Raw genomic sequence first — 23951 nt, 5'->3', positions numbered from 1 at the left:
CACCTGCCTCAGCTGTCTTCATGTGAGTTTACGCCCTTTATTTATTCTATTTTGTGTTTTATATTTCAGTTGGTTTTATGGTTGAAGCTGGTCAGGTCCTATTGAAGTTCAATAAAACCAAAGGTTTTTCAAACCTTTCATTTTTACAATCAATTATTTGGTTTCACTGTTGTCCCTTATACTGCCACCAGGTGTCTCTCATGAGTCAGAATACTCTGTCTCTCTCCGCCTTGTTCTCTGTCTCCCTCTCTCTCTGGGTGGAAGGAGAAAGCTGGAAAATGGTGATTGTGAAGTGTCCTGACTGAGACGAAGGGCCGGCAAGAGTTTTTGTTTCAAGGAGGGTGGAATCAGTTAAAGTGGACCAGATAACGTTGGAGCATCATTTCCCTTTACATATTTACAGCCAATCACAATAACTGATCTTCTATTGTTGCTGCAGCACGAGTTGACATGTAACAATAGTTTTGATTGGTTGAAGTGGGCAGCACGAACCCTTTTAAGCAGATTGTTGCCGGGGGCCAACAAAATGTCATGCCTGCAGTAATTTGATCACTAGATTAAATGATAGAAAACAAACTGCATTATTCTAAAGCATTTATTTTATTGAAAATCACTCAAAGCCAGTTGAGGTCATCTCATTTGATTTTCTTTTAGTTTCATGAGTAAAATGGTTTGTCTTAGACCTCTTGGGCCAGTCAGAACCATAATGATTCCCGGTTCTGTCCCCCTGCTCTGATCACACCCATTTTCCAACTTGACCTTAGGAGGAGGGGTTATGATAATGCAGGGATTGTGGTCATGAGGAAGAGGTGTTATGATGGTGAGTAGGAGGGGTTATGATGGTGAGGAGGAGCTATGATAATGAGGAGGAGGTAGAGGAGATAAATGCTCCAGTGTGGGACAGACTGGCCTTCCCAGCACAGCAGGCAGGACCACTGGAGACAAACCAGTAACATATCACAGCATATTATAGAAACTATATATACTATAGAAAACTATAGGATTAGATGTTGAGGAACAAAGGAACAGAATAGAACCGAATAGAATAGAATAGGGCAGAGCAGCAATAGACCTCAGTAGAAAAGCAGTAGTAGAAGTCCGTAGAATGAGGGAGTATGATGAGTGCAGTTCGTTCCTGGGCCAGTGGGGGCGGTTCCAGTGCCGGGTCTTCTTCCTGATGTGTCTCAGCTCCTTCCCGGCTGGCTACAATGTGCTGTCAGTCATCTTCTTGATGGCAAGCCCCGCCCACCGCTGCCTGGTCCCGGGACACACCCAGCTGAGCCCAGAGGAGTTGAGCGCCCTCATCCCTCTTCAGGTCAGAACCACATCTGTCTATCATGCAAGCAGACAATAGGTTTGAGAGCAACACTTTCCACGCTGCAATCAACATTTCAATTAAACAATGTTTTATTGCAAGTAAGATAAATTTGTGATTAAAAATCTATTAATATGAATTAAAAAAAAATCTTTGCAAAGTTTCATAATGATAATAATACATCAGATTTATATAGCGCTTTCCCTAGTGCTCAAAGATGCTTTACAACACAAGATAATACAACTTTAATAGAGAAAAATAAACAAACAAAAATGAGAGAGAAAAGAACTTCATGTTTTGAAAGCAAGGGCAAAGAGGCAGGTTTTGAGGGCTTTTTTTGAAGGATGGCAGCCGTTCAGAGGGTGGGGGGTGGCTGCAGCGAAGGCCCAGATCTACCTCCTGAGCTAATGCCGCCCCTGTAAACGGAGTCCTATCAGCTTTCACGAAGGCGACACTTAGGTAAATGCTATCGTCACAATTGGTTTCTTTTCACATGCGCACACGTTTATTCTTGCTTGGCGGCTGGAGCTTACAGTGTTAATGTTGATCGTTATATTGTGATAATGTTTTGATCTTTTGTATTGTGATTCTTGTTATGTTTAATTGTTTTTTGTCAAGGATTACAGATGGAAATTAGCTTCCTAAATCTGGTGCACGCATCTTTTTATTTTTCAAATCATGAATTCTTTGTGCACACTGTTCTTTTTTATAAACTAAACTAACCTGGACGGACGGATGGATGGATGAGTTGGTGAGGTCTGTGTTATGTCTTAGATTGACCAATCAGCTGCTTGTTGTTTGGTCAGGAGGTGAACGGACATCTGGAAATGAGCAGCTGCAGCCGGTACCAACTGGACCAGATTCAGAACCTGTCTGTGCGGTTCTCCAGTCCCAGTGAGAACCAGCTCCAGAACCCGATCTCCGCCCTGGTCTCTGGTCTGGAGCTGGAAGACTGTAAGGACGGATGGATCTACGACACAGAGCATTACCAATCTACTGCAACCACTGAGGTAGGCCTACTGACACTTCTTCTACCTTCTACCTGTCCACTGAAGACACTGAGGTAGGCCTACTGATACTTCTTCTACCTTCTACCTGTCCACTGAAGACACTGAGGTAGGCCTACTGATACTTCTTCTACCTTCTCAATTCAATTCAATTCAGAATTCAATCCAGAATTCATCCTTTATTTTTGTTCACTCAGTCGCTGTTCTGAGAGGCAGCTGTTCTGAGAGGCAGCTGTTCTGAGAGGCAGCGGTTCTGAGAGGCAGCGGTTCTGAGAGGCAGCGGTTCTGAGAGGCGGTTCTGTTAATTCTACTGTCACCGATGTCATGTACTGATTGTCCCTCAGGTTACTGAGTTACTGAGTAGACTGCAACACAGTAGCGTCTCCACCTTCCTCTACTCTGTCCACCAATCATTGACCGGCATCAGATCTGGATCTGACTGGAGGCTCGGCTCAGGATTATAACAGTCACTGTTTCCATGGTAACCAGGCTGCTGTTTTCTATTGGTTAATCAGGTTCTGAAGTAGGCGCTTAGCCTACAACCCCAGATGAAAATGTTGAATTATGCCCCAAAGGTGTTCCGGTGTGCTATGCTAGCGGACCCAAACGCATGACACAGACAGGCAGGTAGACAGACAGGCCGGACACAGGCAGGAAGACAGACAGGCAGGGAGGGAGACAGACAGGCAGGACACAGGCAGGAAGACAGACAGGCAGGGAGGGAGACAGACAGGCAGGACACAGACAGGCAGGTAGACAGACAGGCAGGACACAGGCAGGAAGACAGACAGGCAGGGAGGGAGACAGACAGGCAGGACACAGACAGGCAGGTAGACAGACAGGCAGGTAGACAGACAGGCAGGACACAGGCAGGAAGACAGACAGGCAGGCAGGACACAGACAGGCAGGTAGACAGACAGGCAGGACACAGGCAGGAAGACAGACAGGCAGGGAGGGAGACAGACAGGCAGGGAGACAGACAGGCAGGACACAGACAGGAAGACAGACAGGCAGACAGGCAGGGAGGGAGACAGACAGGCAGGGAGACAGACAGACAGGAAGACAGACAGACAGGCAGGACACAGACAGGCAGGGAGACAGACAGGCAGGACACAGGCAGGAAGACAGACAGGCAGGGAGGGAGACAGCCAGGCAGGGAGACAGACAGGCAGGACACAGACAGGAAGACAGACAGGCAGGGAGACAGCCAGGCAGGACACAGACAGACAGGAAGACAGACAGACAGGCAGGACACAGACAGGCAGGGAGACAGACAGGCAGGACACAGGCAGGAAGACAGACAGGCAGGGAGGGAGACAGACAGGCAGGACACAGACAGGAAGACAGACAGGCAGGGAGACAGACAGGCAGGGAGACAGGCAGGCAGGACACAGACAGGCAGACAGGAAGACAGACAGGCAGGGAGACAGACAGGCAGGAGACAGGCAGGAGACAGACAGGAAGACAGACAGGAAGACAGACAGACAGACAGACAGGCAGACAGGAAGACAGACAGGCAGGGAGACAGACAGGCAGGAGACAGGCAGGAGACAGACAGGAAGACAGACAGGCAGGCAGTACATAGAAGGCAGGGAGACAGGATAAACATACTGTAAAGCTGGGATTTATTCAGGGTTAGCTGACTGAAGCTGTAGCAAACTGGAGATCAGCCGACTGAAGCTGTAGCAGACTGGAGATCAGCTGACTGAAGCTGTAGCAGACTGGAGATCAGCTGACTGAAGCTGTAGCAGACTGGAGATCAGCTGACTGAAGCTGTAGCAGACTGGAGATCAGCTGACTGAAGCTGTAGCAGACTGGAGATCAGAGGTGGAAAGTACTCAAGTACAATTACTTGAGTAGGTTTTTTTGATGATTTGTACTTTTATAATGCAATAATTTTACTCTTACTTGAGTAATTTTAATAATAATACTTAAAAGTAGGGATGGCACGATACCACTTTTTCATGTCCGATACCATAACCTTGCGTATCTGCCGTTACGGATACCAATCCGATCCGATCTTTTTCCCTCTCTTATACAACTAAGCTGTTAATAATAAATGTATCTGGATGCACATTGCTTAATTTAAATTTAAATTTAAATGTATTTGTTCAATAGGGGACAGTGTACATTAATGAACATTTTAGCAAAATGTAAATGCACGACAATTGCAGTCACAAGACTGATTTACATTGTTAGTCCCTGATAGAGAATGAAATTCCACAGCCAAAAGGTAAACAGTGAACCACTTGAAGGAAACCAGTTGAAATGAAATGATGGAGCCAGGAGTCAGAAGAAGTCGTCTGATATGATGTATTGAACATAGATCTTGGACAAGAGCAAGAGATGCACTCTTGGCCAAGAGATGCACTCCTGCAATTCACGAATGGATACACAGGCTTACATACATTGAACAGAAACTCAAAGATACTTATAGGACACACATCAGATTACATGTCTTGACGCACACTTGAAGGCCATTCTGTAGACTCAACCTATCTGTTATTCTGGCCCTGTAGAGAGCACGGTGACAGGGCACAGTGTGCGATAGAGAGGAGCTGCAAATGTATGGTACAAGTTATCTAAATACGTCTGTCTGTGTATGTACACAGGTTATCCAAATATGATGTCTATCTGTGTATGTACACAGGTCATCTAAATATGAAGTCTGTCTGTGTCATAACTATATGTAACTAAAATGGAAATGTATATGAATATATTAATAACTAGTGATTGTCCAAATAAAGGCTAATGTGATGTAAATTTTCTCTATCAATGACTGTCATAATTAAAAATGAAACTGAACACGATGTTGTAATCCCACCAAAGACAGTAAACTGAACACGATGTTGTAATCCCACCAAAGACAGTAATAGCTGAAATCAATGCTATTCAACAAGTGATGCCACACAAGAGTGATGCTGGCACAACTGACTCTACGCCAGACCAACCCAAATCCACTCCAGATATCAAGGTTGATTTTGGTGACTCTCCTTTGTCTGCTGACTGGAAGGAGAGAGTAACACAGACATTAAACTCCATGCCTGAGGTGTTTGCTCACCATGACCTTGACTTTGGTCACACTAGTCAAGTTAAGCATCACATCAAGCTCCAAGATCAAACCCCTTTCAAACAAAGAGCCCAATCCATCCTGAGGATGTTGATGCAGTGCGGAAGCATCTGAGAGAATTACTGGAGGCTGGTGTGATTCTGAGAGAATTACTGGAGGCTGGTGTGATTCTGAGAGAATTACTGGAGGCTGGTGTGATTCTGAGAGAATTACTGGAGGCTGGTGTGATTCTGAGAGAATTACTGGAGGCTGGTGTGATTCTGAGAGAATTACTGGAGGCCGGGTGTGATTCTTGTGATTCGTGAGTCCGAGTCTCCTTTTGCGTCCCCCATTGTGGTCGTCCGGAAGCGTGATAACTCTGTCCACCTCTGTATTGATTACCGCAAACTCAACTCACAGACAATCAAAGACGCTTATGTCAAGTCAAGTTTATTTGTATAGCACATTTCATACACAGAGGCAATTCAAAGTGCTTCACATAAAATGGTTGACAGGAAAATAAAATAAAAGAAGACAATAAAATTGACATTTAAAAGCATCACAACAAAACTTTAAAAAAAGAGTATAAAAAGTGCATTAAGCAACAGGCGCAGCAGTTGCAGAAATAGCTAAAAACTTATAGAGGACTCATTGGGTTTGCATAGTAGCTGTCAGCAGTTAAAAGCGACGGTAAACATAAAAGTCTTTAGTCTATTTTTAACACATTGACTGCCAGCCGTTTTTTTTTGCTGTAGGTAGCTTCTGCCAAGCCGTTTTTTGAGGATTCTGGCTCATTTTACAAGAGCCGAGGATTCTTTTCTGCTTGGAGTTTGTGAACATACAATATCTCAAAAGTACTAATAGAATGTGTACTTTCTCTGTCTAAAAGAGTTAGTTTGTAGAGTTAGTAGTTATGTAAGCATTAGCAATTGAATACAGCATGGTTTTAGCGTCAGAAAAAATATTCAGAGATAAACGGCTTTTTGTGACATTCGATAGAACAGTCACTTTAACCATTCATTTTTGGCATCAGTAAGACCTAAACAATAGTTTTGAACAGTAATTTCCTCCATAACAGCAGGAAACTCCCCTCTGCTCAACTCCTCCCTCCGTGGGCGTTCTTCTTGGCTGCAGCGCCGTGTAACAAGCACTTTCCTACCTGTGCAAATTCACTTTCTCATACTCTCGACCTCTCAAATAAATTTCTGAATAGAAATTAAATTACTCTAAATTAGAGCGAAAAAGAAACAAAAAAGAATGGGTTGAAAATCCCATTCTAAAAGCCTTTTATGGCTGTTTCCAATTTGGTGCTATTTTGCAAGGCAAAATCGCCTGCTGCACCACAAGCTTGTCACCGGTCTCACTGCCCCGCTGCCGCTGTGCGGCTGTGCCTGGCTGTGCCTGTCTGCGTGGCCGCTCCCCGAGGAAGCCCGGCTGGACTCGCCCGCCTCCCGGAGCCCTGGCCGAGAGCTCCGATGAAGCCCCTGCGACTCTGGTCATATTTACGCTGCGTGCCTCAAAGTGTGCTCCATCCGCAATCCACCAGGCAAGTTTGCAATCCCGCACCGCCAGCAATCAGCGCGAAAATGAAAGCGCCTCCGCCAATCCATTTTCATGAGAATGGAAATGGATCACACTGCTTTTTGCTTGCCTTCCTACTTCCTTGTCGCCACTTAGTGGGTCGGTGGAATGGGTTGTACACGTTGTACACGTCCAATACTTATATAAGATATGTAAAAGGGTTAGATGCACAACCCACCGTCAAAAAAAAAAAATCGATGCCAAGAACGTGTTTACACGTTGTTGGCAGTCAACAGCTGGATTCTGAAAACGTGTTTACACGTTGTTGGCAGTGAATGTGTTAATAGTAAGTAAGGTTGGGGCAGATCTGAGATTATGCACTCCCCAACGTGGAAGAGGCTTTCTCTGCCTTAACTGGCTCAAAGTGGTTTTCAGTTTTAGATTTGAAATCAGGCTACTACCAAATTGAGATGGAAGAAGTTGATAAGGAGAGAACAGCTTTTGTGTGTCCTTTGGGATTTTATGAATTTAATAGAATGCCGCAAGGGGTCACAAACGCGCCCAGCACTTTCCAGCGGCTCATGGAGCGCTGCATGGGCGACCTAAATTTAAAGGAGGTGCTGGTCTTTATCGATGATCTACCGTAAATTCCGGACTATAAGCCGCGGCTTTTTTCCCGTTTTTTGGCCCCTGCGGCTTATATAACGGTGCGTCTTATCTATGGATTTTTTCAGAAAAAAAAAAAAAAAAAAAAAAAATCTCTCTTTTTTAGCACTCTTTCTAACTATAAATCCACTTCTGTTTTAATTTCCTCTCTTGCCCTCTTTTCACCACACCGCGGACACTGTGTGCACTGTAAAAATAAACAACGGTGGTGTTGTGTTATGTTGTTTTGTTGAAATGTTGTAATACGGTAAATGGGAGCTTCCTCAAACAGCCATCTCTTCCCGACAATCCCCTCTGTGCGTGACCACTTACATATGGTAATTACGGTAAGCAAACGGCCACTCGGGCAACAACTCCCTCCCCCGACTACCAGGAGAAAATCACAAACTTCGGCGAATTCACACAAAGGAAGATCAAGGAATATTCACAACAAGACGAGCAGTAGAAGCAACACTCTCACTTACCATGGGGAAGGTACGCAGAAATTCACACGAGGCAGCTTTCAAGTTGAAAGCAGTCAATCTCGCATTAAAAGAGAGCAGCCGCCGATCAAACAGAGCAGCCGCGCGTAACCTGGGCAAAAGGGACTGTCCGTCCGGGGGAGAACTACTGAACAACTCCCTCCCGACTATCAGGAGAAAATCACAAACTTCGGCGAATTCACACAAAGGAAGATCACGGAATATTATAGGAGTGTGAAAACATCCACAATTACCAACGGGTTCCAAAACGCTGGACTGCTGCGGGATGAAGAGGATGACGCCACGGGGACTGCCCCCTAGTCCGATACCTCACGAGTCCGATACCTCACGAGTCCGACACCTCATGGTTTTGGGTTAGGGTCTGGGGGAGGTTAGGTTTAGGCATGGGGGTGGGAGAGGTTAGGTTTTGGGTTAGGGTCTGGGGGATGTTAGGTTTAGGCGTGGGGGTGGGAGAGGTTAGGTTTTGGGTTAGGGTCTGGGGGAAGTTAGCCTCTTTTTTCGGACTCGTGAGGTGTCGGACTCGTGAGGTATCGGACTCGTGCCATGGCACCTGAAGGAGAGAGGAGAGTGGTTGACGAAGCCACCCTGAACCTGTTCGTTTCCGACACTGAAGATGAGGACTTTGGTGGTTTCAGTACGCAGGAAGAAGAGGAAGACGAGGATTAGTGACTTGACTTGGTTACAGGTTTGCTGCACATATACGGTAGCCTATTGTTGTGTGATTTTGTCTGGGGATTAGTGACCTGACTTTTGTTTTGTTTTGTTGAAATGTTAATAAATGGGAGCTTCCCCAAACAGCGATCTCTTTCCCGACATTCCTCTCTGTGCACGAACCCTTTCATATGGTAATTAAACATCAAAACACCCGCGGCTTATAGTCCGGTGCGGCTTATAGAAGAAAAAAATAGTCAATTTTGGTCCCGCGGCTTATACACCGGTGCGTCTTATAGTCCGGAATTTACGGTAATCATTTTTTCAGACACCCTGGAAGAGCGACTGTTGCGGGTCCTAACTCGGTTGAAGGAATATGGTCTTAAACTCTCACCTGAAAAATGCAGATTTTTCCAGTCTTCAGTCCTATATCTAGGCCATATAGTTTCACAAAAGGGAGTTGAGACAGACCCCGCAAAAGTCCAAGCCCTTAAAACCTGGCCAAAGCCTACAAATTTAAAAGAGTTGAAGTCATTCTTGGGATTTTGCGGATATTATCGCAGATTCATTAAAGGCTTCTCTCAAATTGTGAAGCCGCTAAATGAGTTAACTGCAGGGTATCCCCCATCCCACAAGAAAAAAAGAAGTGAGTTTTGCGCAGTGTCACAATCCCAAAGAAGTCTTTGGTGAACGTTGGACTGTCTCTTGCCAACAAGCCTTCGATACAATAATTGAGAAGCTCACTTCAGCACCTGTTCTGGGTTTTGCTAACCCCAAACTTCCATATCTGCTGCACACAGTACTACAGGGCTTGGTGCAGCTTTATATCAACATCAAGATGGTGAGCTGAGGGTTGTAGCTTTTGCGAGCAGAGGGTTGTCTAAAAGTGAGGCTAGATATCCGGCTCATAAGTTGGAGTTCTTAGCCCTCAAGTGGGCCGTCACGGAAAAGTTTAGTGACTATCTTCATGGGGCTAGTTTCACCGTAGTCACTGACTGTAACCCCCTCACCTATATTCTGACTTCTGCCAAACTTGACGCCACTAGTTATAGGTGGCTCTCAGCACTTTCCACGTATGAGTTTAAGTTGCAGTATAGGGCCTAACCCTGACGCCCTGTCAAGGAGGCCACATGGTGAACTAGTTAATGACTACGTTTCGCAAAAAGAACAAGAGAGGATTTGTAAGTTCACTGCCAACCACCTCTCTGAAAAGGAGCCCTCTCACTCCGAGATGGTTCAGCCAGAAACGATTAAAGCTATCTGTGAAAGACATGATGTCTATTCAGCTGAGAATTCGGACTCCTCTGAGCATTCTATTGCGTTAATTGAGTCCATAGCGCTCAGTCCTGAGGCTCTGCCCCCCAGCTTCCAAGGGGAACGCGACCATAGCTTGCCAGCTATCCCCTCTTTCTCATGCGCTGAGCTATCAGAGAAGCAACATGCAGATCCCAGCATTAGGGAAATAATAACTCAGTTGCAAACAGGTGAATCACCCCCACCCTTATTGAAGAAAGAGCTTCCTGAGTATGTGTCCTTGTTGAGGAAATGGAGGAAGCTGGAGCTCAAGGATGGAGTCTTATATCAGAAGAGACAAAGTGCTAGCGAGCCAGTTGAGGAGAAGATTAGAACATGTGATCGTTGTGTACGCAGGAAGACGCCAGCAGAGAGGGCTGCCCCAATGGTTAACATAAAGTAGTGGAGTTAGTCTGCATGGACTTTCTGAGCGTTGAACCAGATCGGAGTAACACCAAGGATATACTCGTAATAACCGACCATTTCACGAAGTATTCCCTTGCCATACCGACACTTCTCAGGGTTTCCTGAGAAGCTTCATAGTGATCAGGGCCCAGATTTTGAGTCGCGCACAATAAAACAACTATGTGAAATGGCAGGGATACAAAAGACGAGAACAACTCCATATCATCCGAAAGGAAATCTGGTCGAGCGCTTTAACAGAACACTTTTGCAGATGTTAGGCACTCTAAACAACAAGGATAAGTCCCATTGGCGAGATTATGTTAAACCGCTGGTACATGCGTACAATTGTACCAAGCATGAGGTCACAGGTTTTGCTCCTTATGAGCTTATGTTTGGGAGACAGCCGAGGCTCCCTATAGATTTAGTCTTTGAACTTCCTGTTGATGATCAGTCTCAATCCCATTCACAGTATGTGCATGACTTAAAGAATCGCTTAAAAGAAGCTATGCACTTTCCAGCGAAAATGCTAAAAAATCTGCCGAGCGCAATAAACTCAGGTTTGACAGAAAGGTCACAGACTCTAGCCTTGAAACAGGTGACCGAGTGCTAGTCAGAAATGTGCGATTAAGGGGGAAGCATAAACTAGCAGACAAGTGGGAGAGGGTTTTATCAACATGATCAAGGTTCTCTATACCAATCCCACTGCCTCAGTTCTAACCGGCAGCATATGTTCTCCTCTGTTTAACCTTGCGAGAGGCCAAAGACAAGGCTGTCCTTTGAGCCCTTTCTTGTTTGCCATCGCCCTGGAACCAATGGCTCAGACTATTCGCCAATCAACTGGTCATGATCCAATCAGTGTCTGTAACTCCAAGCACTACATATCTTTATTTGCGGATGACACCATTATTTTCTTGCAAAATGTACGGAAGTCTACCCCTTATATATTAGCATTATTTGATGACTTTTATCATATAGCAGGATATAAAATCAATTGGTCCAAATCCACAATAATGCCTTTTAATATAGGGGATTCAGCATCTCTCAGGGATCTCAACTTGAAGGTGGTCAATCATTTTAAATATTTAGGAGTTGACATCTTCACCTCCCTATCATTGACAGCACATGAAAATTACAATAATGTCTACCAAGCCATTGCATCTGACATCGATAGATGGGTCAAACTTCCAATATCACCTCAAGGCCGGATATCAATCATTAGGATGAATGTACTCCCTCGTTTGAATTTTATTTTTTCGATGATCCCTCTTGCTCCTCCCCTTGGATATTGGAAGAAATTGCAAGCAAATATAAATAAATTTATTTGGCAGAATAAGCGGCCACGAATTAAAATTTCTACTTTACAGAGGCTAAAGACATCAGGGGGCCAAGGGGTGCCAAACTTCCAACTTTATTATTGGTCCTTCATGCTCCGTTCTTTAAGTGTATGGTTCAACCCTGCTTCATGCCCAGCATGGCGCTCGGTTGAAGAAAGCATGGTGCATCCTCTTAGGCTGCAAAACCTTATCCATTCCAATATCCCTTTGAATCTAGCCAAGGTTAAGTTTGGGCCTATTATCTATAACTCACTAGTGGCATGGCGCTCAGTATGTCAAGATCTTAAAATCGAAAATAAATGGCATATTGATACTCCAATATTTCATAATTATGACATTTTAGTGGGAGGTCAGCCCGCTGTATTTCCTGAATGGAGCAACAGGGAAATTTTCACTTTGCAGGATATCTGGGGACAGGATGGTCTACTTTCTTTTCAGGATATCCAACAAAAATTTAGCGTCCCCAAATCCTCCTTTTATTTCTACTTACAATTACGTACTGCATTACGTTCTTATGGAGTACTGGGGGGGAGTAACCTGGGATTTCATCCAATCACCAAAATCCTTAAGCAAGTAACCAAAGGAGTGGTGTCAAATATTTACAAGTTCCTTTTAAAACATAAAGAATCAGCTCTCTCCTTAAATACTTTGTGGACACAAGATTTATCACCATATATATTAGATATTAATTGGCAGTTAGTATGGTCAAACAACAGTCTTTCATCAAGGAATCTCGATCACCAATTCATCCATTATAAACTTATACATAGATTCTATTACACTCCGAGGAAACTCTACCAAATGAAAATACTTCAGTCTCCCAATTGCTCATTTTGTCCTTATGGTAATCCAGGGACATATATCCATATGATATGGGAATGTCCAAAAGTAATGGATTTCTGGAAAATGGTTTGTGAAATACTTTCTACCATTGTTGGTAATTTTATTCCTATGCTTCCACAAGTGCTGCTCCTTAATGATAGCTCTGATTTAGATTTTTCTGTATCACAGAAGCGGCTGTGGCTAGCAGGCCTTACAGCAGCAAAGAAAATGATTGTCTGTAGATGGAAACCTCCCCATACTTTATCTAAGCGGGAATGGCTGCTCTCCTTTATGGATATAGTGTCTATTGAAGGGTCCATTGCAAGAATGAACGATGCAAGGATTTCAAACATAGATTTCTGGGATGCTGCATTGACAAAGATCAAATGCCTTGTTTAGTTGCTGATATGGGGTCCTTCTGGGGTTGAGGGGTGGGGTGGGGGTGGGAGGGGGGGTGGGTGGTTTCAATCAGAACAGAAATATTTGATTTATCTCTTTATTTTAACATGGGCTATTTTTTCCGTTTAATCTTGCTTTTACTAATAATTTTGTTTTATTCTTATTTTTGATACTGTGGTGACATATTTACTGTATCTTGAATTTTGCATACCTTCACCTAGTTGAAGAAGTAATGTATGGTGTATTTCATGGCAGATGTAATGTCTATGTTCTCTTTATTATCAGAAGTGTTCTGACTGTCCTTGTTTTATTATATATGATATATAAAAATAAAAATAATTGATCATAATAAAAAAAAACAAGTGGGAGGCAGACATACATGTAGTTGTCTCACGCGCTGGTGATCTCCCAGTATATACAGTCTGTCCAGAGACAAAGAAAGGTCCTTTGCGCACTTTACACAGAGACCTTTTACTACCCTGTGGGTTTCTGCCGATTAGCACTCCGGAGAAGCCGGCACCGCCACCAGTAATGAAAACGCCAAGGACGCGTCAGAATCCAGGCAGTGTAGATGAACATGAACAATCAGATGAGGAATCCTACCCCTCACGATTTGTGAGTGTGGAAACAACTACATTCGGTACAATGCCAGGGATTGATCGAACGACAAATGATGATGTATCTGTGCAAGACATTGATGATGCTGATGCATCTACGCATGACGAAGCCATGGTAACAGACCCCTTGGACTATGGTGCTGTAGAGTCAGACCCCAATGTGTTGGAGGGGGCGGGTAGCACTGACAGGGGTAGCTCGTCAGAGGGAGGTGTGGCATGTCCTGTGCTCTCCAGCTTGCCTGCTGGGGAGATTGAGCCGTACTCTCCTGGGAACGCGGAAATTGTCTCCCAGGGTGATTCTGAGCGTGGCACGGCACGTGCAGAAGAGTCCCCAGGCGAGATGATTGAGGAGGTCAGGTTCTCAAATAGAGTAAGAACACAGCCGAAAAGACTACATTACACAGAGCTTGGAACTCCTCTAATAGAGGTAGTCCAGTCATTTTTTTCAGGGTCTTAGCGCTGCGTTAGGGAACTCATTACATGATATCCATCCATTCTTTGATGACAAAACAATCACTACTCCTACTGCCCCAGTAGTAACAAAACAACCTGCCCCAGTGACAGGGCAGCCACAGATAGGGAGCACAGGGATGTGCCTCCCTTCACAGGGGGAGGGTGTAACCCTGTTATCATAGAGGGTTGTTGAATTTCTTTTCATTTAATTTCTTTTTCTTAAGGAATGTGTCTATTCCTATTTTCTTTTCATTTCTTTTCCTTAAGGAATGTGTCTATTCCTCAAGTGTCTGAAATATATTCATTCTCTGATTGTTACAAGGTATACAACGTTTATTTTGAAGTTCCACAAAGCGGAACTGAGAGTGAGCACCGCCCTCTGGTGTGTTGAAGAAGAGAGAGAGAGCGAGAGCGTAGAAGAAGAGAGAGAGAAGGAATTTACCGTCTTGATAAAAGAGCTGCACGTTTTTGTCCACATAACGCCTTTAAAAAGTGGATGTTTCTTCCATTTGACTTTCATCAGAAAGAGAACCTTTTTGTGAAATTGAAACGGACGTTGTCCAGTTGAGATATTTTGTTTGGGATTTACTAGGACTCTTCTCGCTGCTCCATCACGCCACACGGTCGCCATTTTGAGGCTTCAGCAGAGCCCTGTTTTCTCATTCCTTTGGTCAGGTTTTTTGATGTACGATTCAACCGTGATCCAGTCCAGAGATGGCGAGCCACCCTAACCAGGATCCACTGTGATGCCAGCTGAGGTAAAGAAAGTTGAGTTTCTTTGGACGGATCGTGAACTCTGAAAATCCTGCTTGAGTGGACACTGCTCTTCTGCACATCTTGCAAGAAGAACAAGAGGTTTAACACTAAAACCTCATAACCGAGTGGTGTGAGACACCATAGAGACAGATACCCTGGGGTGTATTTCTATTTGTCTAATAATTAAGTGTTTTGGGCCCATTTTCATTTCATGTGAATTGTTTGTTTTGTATATGTGTACCTTTAATACAGGTTGTCAAGATACACCTACAGTACTGTGTTGGTCTCATTAATTACCCATCTTGCTCTAGCAGCCGAACCTTTGCAATTGGTCCAAACATCCTCGCGAATACTGAGGTTTGTACCCCACATATTGACCTGGGTGTTACAAGTGACATGGTGCAAATATACAGGATTAAAATAACATATTATCTCTAAAGACAAGTGCAGCAAAAGAAAGAGAGCTAGCTAATACACAAGTATACAATCAGAATAACTATACTCTTAAAAAAGTTTCAGCTCTACATAGAGATTTAAGCAACAAATATGAAAATAAAGAAATGTACAGTATACTACCCACATAGCAATACAGTAGAACCATTTCCATTTTAGTTACATATAGTTATGACACAGACATACTTCATATATAAATGACCTGTGTACATACACAGATAGACATCATATTTGGATAACCTGTGTACATACACAGACAGACGTATTTAGATAACTTGTACCTTACATTTGCAGCTCCTCTCTATCGCACACTGTGCCCTGTCACCGTGCCACGGTGCGCTCTACAGGGCCAGAATAACAGATAGGTTGAGTCTACAGAGTGGCCTTCAAGTGTGCGTCAAGACATGTCATCTGATGTGCGTCAAGACATGTAATCTAATGTGTGTCCTATAAGTGTCTTTGACTTTCTGTTCAATGTATGTAAGCCTGTGTATCCATCCGTGAATATACAAGAGTGCATCTCTTGGCCAAGATCTATGTTCAATACATCATATCAGACGACTTCTTCTGACTCCTGGCTCCATCATTTCATTTCAACTGGTTTCCTTCAAGTGGTTCACTGTTTACCTTTTGGCTGTGGAATTTCATTCTCTATCATACAGCAAACCCTCCACATAGCCAATACAGTAGAACCGTTCTTGATATTTACCCTTAACTATGTGTACAGGTTTGAGTGGACTTCAGCCATCTCTTCATTTGACCTTTAAACATGCTCAGCATTGGACATTCCCTAATAGATGATGGAATTGTGTTCCAGAGTTTGCCAAAGGTGGTGCGCCTGTATAGGATGATACAGTCGCCTCTGACTGAGGTTCTGGTGCTTCTGGATGTGGATCCAGATACAGGTCTCCGCTTGATGTAATCATTTAGCGGGGGAGGAGCAAGGCCATTTAGAACTTTGTAGATGGTGCAAGCATATTTAAAACTAATGAAGTTGTTGAAGCTTAGGAAGTTGTGTTTAACCAGAATGTTACAGTAGCGATACGAACAATGTTCTTTGTCAAATACTTTCAAGGCTCTCTTATAAAGTGACTCAAGTGGTTTGAGTGTGGAAGTACATGTGAGTGACCAGCTGGTCAGACAGTAATCCAGGTGAGAAAAGATCATTGCGTGTAAGAATGTCCTAGCTGAATCTATAGACATGCTATTTCTAATGTGTTTGAAATTAAGCAGGTTGAATTTCACAGAGTTTGCTACCTTTTTGACCTGGTTCTTAAAAGTCAGTGTAGGATCTAGGATCACACCTAGGTATTTAAACTCGGGTACCAATTCCAGTTCAACATCATTAAAATACACATTAGAATGAGTTGTTGTATGAGGACGTTTAGTGAACATCATACACACCGTTTCTTTGGTGTTCAGCAGAAGGCAGGATTTAGAGAGCCATTTGTGTATCTCAGATGCAGCGGATGAGAGGTGTCTTAACTCACCTCTCTAAACAATAAATGTCATGTTCAAACTGTGGAACACATATTTTACTCCCTAAAGGAAGAAAGGAGAGCAGAACTAACTTTATCGCTGCTGAGGCAAGTTGGGTGAGTGTTCATTCATAGGGGACATTCACACCCAAAGCGTTTTTGGAGCTGCCAGCGTCTTTCTGCAATTCATTCTCGATGCGCTAAACCTGCTCCTCTTTTAATGAACGCACCTGGCGTTTAAACGCTGGTGGTGTCTTGTCTTTTTGGCGGAGTGCTCTGGGTGTTTTAAAGCTGAGAAAGTTTAACATTTGGAGGAAAAGCGCGCTGCTCGTCTTTTTACCCCTCCTACATTTTCTCCTCCCAGAGGGATCCTCAACCTCCGCTGCTGCCAGAATTGCCAATAATCTGGCACACATCAAACAGACAAAACTAGCTGGCTACCATCCGTGTGCTCAACTCTGGTGCGCGCGACTGCAGGGGAAAATAAAACGAAACGCAAAAAAAAACGCTCCGTGCGCTGTGTTTTGTGCACAATGGAAGCGCCCTCGACATGATTTTCATAGCGTTCTGACTGAAAAAAAAAACGCTTTTGGTGTGAATGTCCCCGGCTGTATTTTGCGTTAATCGATCGCTTCTTTATGCAGAAAGTGTGTAGATTTGACTTAACTTCTTTCTCCTTTTTTTAAATATGCTTATTGGCTTTCGTTACAATCAAGCATGTGGTTGCAGACATATACCAATAAAGCAAAGCAGAACAGCAACCCCACAAAACAAAATGACACACACACACACACACACACACACACACACACACACACACACACACACACACACACACAGAGGCTCAGCATCTTTCTGACAGGCTTGGATGTCTGTGATTGTGATATTGCTGCTAGCAGCTGGAGCTCAGAATCAGCAAACTGAGCATCCTGGTATCTGACTGAACTGTTCAGCATGAAAGACAAGACAGACAAAGAGAAGGACAGCTTAGCTAACACTGGTGCTGGATGTGTGAAGTGTACAGTATGTGGGTAAATAATTAACATAAAACATTTTAAAAAGTAATGCAAATGTACTTTTACTCGAATACTTTGAGTAGCCTACTTTTAAATAGGCTACTTTGTTACTCTTACTTGAATAATTTCCTGGACTAGTATATTTACTTGTAGTTTTCACTAAAGTAACTTGTACTTGAGTAGGATTTATCAGGATTTATCTTTCCACCTCCACTGGAGATCAGCTGAGATGGTAACCACTGTGAGGGTAGCATGCAGTGTGTACTTGTGTGTTGCAGTTTAACCTGGGTGTGTGTGTGTGTGTGTGTGTGTGTGTGTGTGTGTGTGTGTGTGTGTGTGCGTGCGTGCGCGCGTGCGTGTGTGTGTGTTGCAGTTTAACCTGGTGTGTGCTGATGAGTGGAAGCAGCCTCTGACCTCTGCACTGTACTTCCTGGGTGGAGTGACCGGATGCTTCATCTCCGGTCAGATCTCTGACCGGTACGCCACACACACACGCACACGCACACACACACACACACACACACACACACACACACACACACACACACACACACACCTCCTCATCTGCTAGAGACAGTTCACCCGAAAAACATATTTTTCCTCTTCATCTAGAGCAGTGGTTCTCAAACTGTTTTGGCTTCAGTACCTCCTTTCCCTGGTTTCTGAATCCAAGTACTCCCTTTACAGGACTACAACATTTAGCTTAGGAAACTGCAAGAGGAAACTAGAGCAGATGATGCAATGAATGATAAACCACCTTTTGGAGAATATAACATTACAAAATAAGAAATGGAGTGAAAGAATTGCAATTAGTGCCTGTCTACATTTCCTTTATTTTCATGAGTTATTCTTACATTTTTCCATTTTCCCTTTTGTCTCAAGTACCTCCTGTAATACCTTCACGTACCTAAAGGGGTAGGCATACCGCAGTTTTGGAACCACTGATCTAGATGGTTTTGGTGGGAGTTGCCTGAGTTTTGGAGATATCGGCTGTAGAGATGTCTGCCTTCTCTCCAATACAATGAAACTGGATCGCACTTGGCTTGTGGTGCTCAAAGCACACACACACACACACACACACACACACACACACACACTGAACAGCAGTGTCTCGTTCCAGAAATCATGACCTGGTTACTCAAGGTAATCCACATACCTTGTTGTGAGCAGTTTCATGTGGGATCTTTTCTTTCGACCAAACTAGACCCGCTAGCTTCGAGCTAGCTCGCTAGCTGCTTTTCTTTCGACCGAGTTTGGTTGACAGAAAATAGTTCCTACATCATCCTATAATAAAAAATGCTTAGGTGGACGGGTGGGCGGTGTCTGTCTGTGAGTCACGTTTTGTGTCGCGGAGGCCCCGGTCGACCGATACCACGTCACCCTCCCACACACACAGACTCGGCATAGCGCCACCTACTGGCAAACTCAAAAAGAGGTTTATCTCAGGAACCATTTGTTGGATCGACTTCAAACTCGGGTAGTGCGCTTCGGGGGACCTGACGGAGTTCAGTGACAAATGTTGTGCTATTCGGCATAGCACCACCTACTGGCAAACATAAAGCAGTTATCTCAAGAACTGTTTGTCCTTACCGTACACACACAACACAATACCAGTCCGGAGTCCCAGCAAACGATCATATTGTATCTGTAAAACTGCAACACCAAAAACCATCCAGATAGATAAATAGCATCAAAAGAGAAATGGTCAAATAGTATTTTGGATTTTAGGTTGTGTTCATTTCATGTATGTGTGGCATCACGTTGTTTCATCGGGCCCCGTGTGTGTCTTGTGTTCGTGCGTGCGTGGTGTGTGCATGTGTGTGTTGTCTGTGTTGTGTGTGTGCGTGCGTGCGTGGTGTGTGCATGTGTGTGTTGTCTGTGTTGTGTGTGTGTGTGTGTGTGCAGGTTTGGGCGGAAGCCAGCTCTGTTTGTGATGATCGCCTCCCTCAGTGTGTTCAGCGTGCTACTGGCCCTCGCGCCATCATGGCCGCTGTTCGCCCTCCTCTTCTTCCTGCTCGGTGTGGGGCAGTTTGCCAGCTATATCACCGTGTTCGTGCTGGGTAAGCTAACTGTTAGCCGCTAACTGCTACATCACCGTGTTCGTGCTGGGTAGGTTAACTGTTAGCCGCTAACTGCTACATCACCATGTTCATGCTGGATAGGCTAACTGTTAGCTGCTAACTGCTACATCACTGTGTTCATGCTGGGTAGGCTAACTGTTAACCGCTAACTGCTATATCACTGTGTTCGTGCTAGGTAGGCCAACTCTTAGCCGCTAACTGCTACATCACTGTGTTCGTGCTGGGTAGGCCAACTGTTAGCCGCTAACTGTTGCATTATTATGGAACCCACAGGAGATTTGGGCAGACCACACCCTGCGCCCACCTACGCAGTAGTCAAGCCCCGGGATTGGCCAGGAGCCCACGCTCACGTGAGCCAATGGAACAAGTATTTATTTTGACCTGACAGAGCCGGATTTTTTTATTAGGTAATTGCCCTAAGAATGTGATGTCATCAGTGATGATGTCATCCTTCCTGGCTGAGGTTTGTTCAGTGATTATGTCATCAGTGATATCATCAGTGATGATGTCATGTTCCATCCAAGTCAGGGGGGCCTAAAGGCTGTTTACACACCAAGAATATACAGCACGAAACTGCGAGGCAAATTTTGACCCACTTCAATCACAGCAACAGATGTGTACACGTCGGAAGCGAATTTCTGATAAATCGACCCTGGTCCGAAAAAATAAACACCGCAATAATGCTTCGCGAAAGTTCTGGCAAGAGAAGCAGCCATGACACATCAATGCAACAAAATACCTTCCAGCTGCTGGGAAGAAGGTGTTCTTGTGACGAGAGGTTTAGGTGTAGTTGCTGCTGCTGGCCTACAGAGGGCGACTGACAGACAGACAGCTGTCACAGACTCGTTCCTGCACGTGTAACAGTTGGACCTGGTTCTCTGTGCAGGTTCGGAGCTCATGACTGGTTCCATCCGGCTTATCTACGCTAACCTGGCCCTGCCGGCGTGCTACGTGCTCAGCATGGCCCTGCTGCCAGCCTCCGCCTACCTGCTCCGCACTTGGAGACACCTGGCCCTGCTGCAGGCTCTGCCCGGACTGGCCTGCATCCCCCTCTGGTGGTAGGAGGACCTCCTTACACTAGGGAGAGTACATCATGTTAGATAGCGTACTTCCTCTAGGATTGGCCTGGGCCTTTACTTACCTCAACTGCGAGGGTACCAGGCAGTGGGCTAGCTTGTAGCTCTGTTTGTGAGGCCAATGCAGAAGTCATTTAAACTTGCATTTCAAATGGCCAATATGGGGAAACTCAAAAAGAAGTCTGGTTACATGGAAGTGAATGGGAAAATGGCACTACTTCTCACTTGATTTATGACCTCAGTAAACAGGGGAGTCTCATTGAGAGCAATCCTCTCTTTTTCAGGAGCGCCTCATATTCACACACACATTCACAAGGTCTGCTCATATTCACACACATTCACAAGTCTGCTCATATTCACACACACATTCACAAGTCTGCTCATATTCACACACACATTCACAAGTCTGCTCATATTCACACACACATTCACAAGTCTGCTCATATTCACACACACATTCACAAGTCTGCTCATATTCACACACACATTCACAAGGTCTGCTCATATTCACACACATTCACAAGTCTGCTCATATTCACACACACATTCACAAGTCTGCTCATATTCACACACACATTCACAAGTCTGCTCATATTCACACACACATTCACAAGTCTGCTCATATTCACACACACATTAGTAGTCTAATAGGTTACTTACCCCACCCACCCTTGAGAGAAACGCCAAAATCGAGGGGGCGGAGTTTAGGGCACCTACGTCATCAAAGGGGCGTGGCTTATTTTTTGTGAAAAGTCATTTTTTCACTTGTTCCTCAAAGGGCACCTCTATTTTTAAACCATTATGTGAAAAAAACCTTTATTCCACTTCTTCCGCAAAGGGCACTTCTGTTTTTAAATCCCTTTCATGTCGAAAGTCCATTTTTCAGTAGTTCCTCAAAGGGCACTTCTCCATTTCGCCCTGTGCTTAAAGCCATTTTGAGCAAAAATGCTTTATTTCAGTAGTTCTCCAAAGGGCACTTCTCCATTTCCTCATATCAGTTAGACCATCTTGTGGGTGTTGCAATGTTGTGCGCATCACACAGACAGCCTGACAGCGTGTATAAAGCCACCGTGTCAGCCAGAGCAAAGACAGCGCAGCCATTGGCAGATCACCGCTACATCAGTCAACTTCAGCATTCATGTGTGTTTGCATACGATGCCGCCATATTTGGACACAGCCTAGCCCCTGATCCTGTTTTTTATTTTTTCCCACTTATAGCCTATATCCTTTAGACTAGCCATGTGGTGATTAGTCAGCATGTTAACGGATATATTTTACCCTAATACTGTTTGTTTTGTTAGAAATAGATTAATGGATATTTTCCATACATTTGATGATGATACTTTTAAAAATCATATGAATTTTGTACGTTCTAATGCCTGTTGGGATGAGATGCTTATACTGTGTAATAATACAAACATGTCTACAGATGTCATATTTGATTCGTTTTTCTCTGAGGAGGGTAAAGTGTTTAGCATAGGTAATTTAATTGTGATATTTACAATAATGCATGATGTATGCAACAGACATAACATAGATTTGGTTTTGGATTATTTGTGCGATAGACATTTAGGTGTCTGTATGGCTTATTTGAGATTGATTGGTGAGAAAAGAATGTTTACAATGTCTATGGAATTAAAAAACATTTTAGATAAAAAACGTTTGTTTGTCGGTGTTATAGTCTCGGCATGATATATAGGTGTATACTACACTTTCCAAACGTTAACACACATCAAACACAGCAACTCTTTCCCACTACACTTTCCAAACATTAACACACGCCAAACACAACTCTTTCTCACTACACTTTCCAAACATTAACACACGCCAAACACAACTCTTTCTCACTACACTTTCCAAACATTAACACACATCAAACACAACAACTCTTTCACACTACACTTTCCAAACATTAACACACATCAAACACAACAACTCTTTCCCACTACACTTTCCAAACATTAACACACGTCAAACACAGCAACTCTTTCTCACTACACTTCCCAAACATTAACACATGTCAAACACAACAACTCTTTCTCACTACACTTTCCAAACGTTAACACACATCAAACACAACAACTCTTTCTCACTACACTTTTCAAACATTAACACATGTCAAACACAACAACTCTTTCTCACTACACTTTCCAAACGTTAACACACATCAAACACAACAACTCTTTCAAACATTAACACATGTCAAACACAACAACTCTCACTACACTTTCCAAACGTTAACACGCGTCAAACACAACAACTCTTTCAAACATTAACACACGTCAAACACAACAACTCTCTCTCACTACACTTTCCAAACATTAACACACGTCAAACACAACAACTCTTTCCCACTACACTTTCCAAACATTAACACACGTCAAACACAACTCTTTCTCACTACACTTTCCAAACGTTAACACACATCAAACACAACAACTCTTTCCCACTACACTTTCCAAATGTTAACACACATCAAACACAACAACTCTTTCACACTACACTTTCCAAATGTTAACACACATCAAACACAACAACTCTTTCTCACTACACTTTCCAAACATTAACACATGTCAAACACAACAACTCTTTCTCACTACACTTTCCAAACGTTAACACACATCAAACACAACAACTCTTTCCCACTACACTTTCCAAATGTTAACACACGTCAAACACAACTCTTTCTCACTACACTTTCCAAACATAACACATGTCAAACACAACAACTCTTTCTCACTACACTTTCCAAACGTTAACACACGTCAAACACAACAACTCTTTCAAACATTAACACACATCAAACACAACAACTCTTTCTCACTACACTTTCAAACATTAACACATGTCAAACACAACAACTCTTTCTCACTACACTTTCCAAACATTAACACATGTCAAACACAACAACTCTTTCAAACATTAACACACATCAAACACAACAACTCTTTCTCACTACACTTTCAAACATTAACACACGTCAAACACAACAACTCTTTCTCACTACACTTTCCAAACATTAACACACATCAAACACAACAACTCTTTCTCACTTCACTTTCCAAACGTTAACACAC

The 23951-nt window shown here is 43.7% G+C and overlaps 2 protein-coding genes across 2 annotated transcripts in view; both read left to right on the top strand.

Annotated features, from left to right (window-relative positions):
• The window catches only part of LOC310778024 (myosin light chain kinase, smooth muscle-like), a gene marked incomplete at its 5' end in the record, with an annotated part of 383786 nt that extends 383760 nt beyond the window's left edge, over window positions 1–26 (top strand). The window contains one exon of the mRNA XM_083638339.1: window positions 1–26. This exon is cut by the window's left edge and continues 542 nt beyond it.
• Window positions 27–1105: 1079 nt separating this feature from the next.
• LOC310778023 (organic cation/carnitine transporter 2-like) overlaps window positions 1106–23951 on the top strand; it is a gene marked incomplete at both ends in the record, with an annotated part of 53942 nt that continues 31096 nt past the window's right edge. Inside the window, 5 exons of the mRNA XM_083638338.1 lie at window positions 1106–1315; window positions 2122–2325; window positions 18091–18194; window positions 19623–19777; window positions 20685–20856. Of these exons, the coding sequence (XP_083494464.1) occupies window positions 1106–1315; window positions 2122–2325; window positions 18091–18194; window positions 19623–19777; window positions 20685–20856 (845 nt within the window). The remainder of the gene's footprint in view (window positions 1316–2121; window positions 2326–18090; window positions 18195–19622; window positions 19778–20684; window positions 20857–23951) is intronic.

Source organism: Poromitra crassiceps, assembly GCF_964638095.1.
Source record: "Poromitra crassiceps genome assembly, chromosome: 6".
NCBI lineage: Eukaryota > Metazoa > Chordata > Actinopteri > Beryciformes > Melamphaidae > Poromitra > Poromitra crassiceps.
Note: the sequence above shows the minus strand (reverse complement) of the source record. Positions and strands in the feature narration are given on the sequence as shown.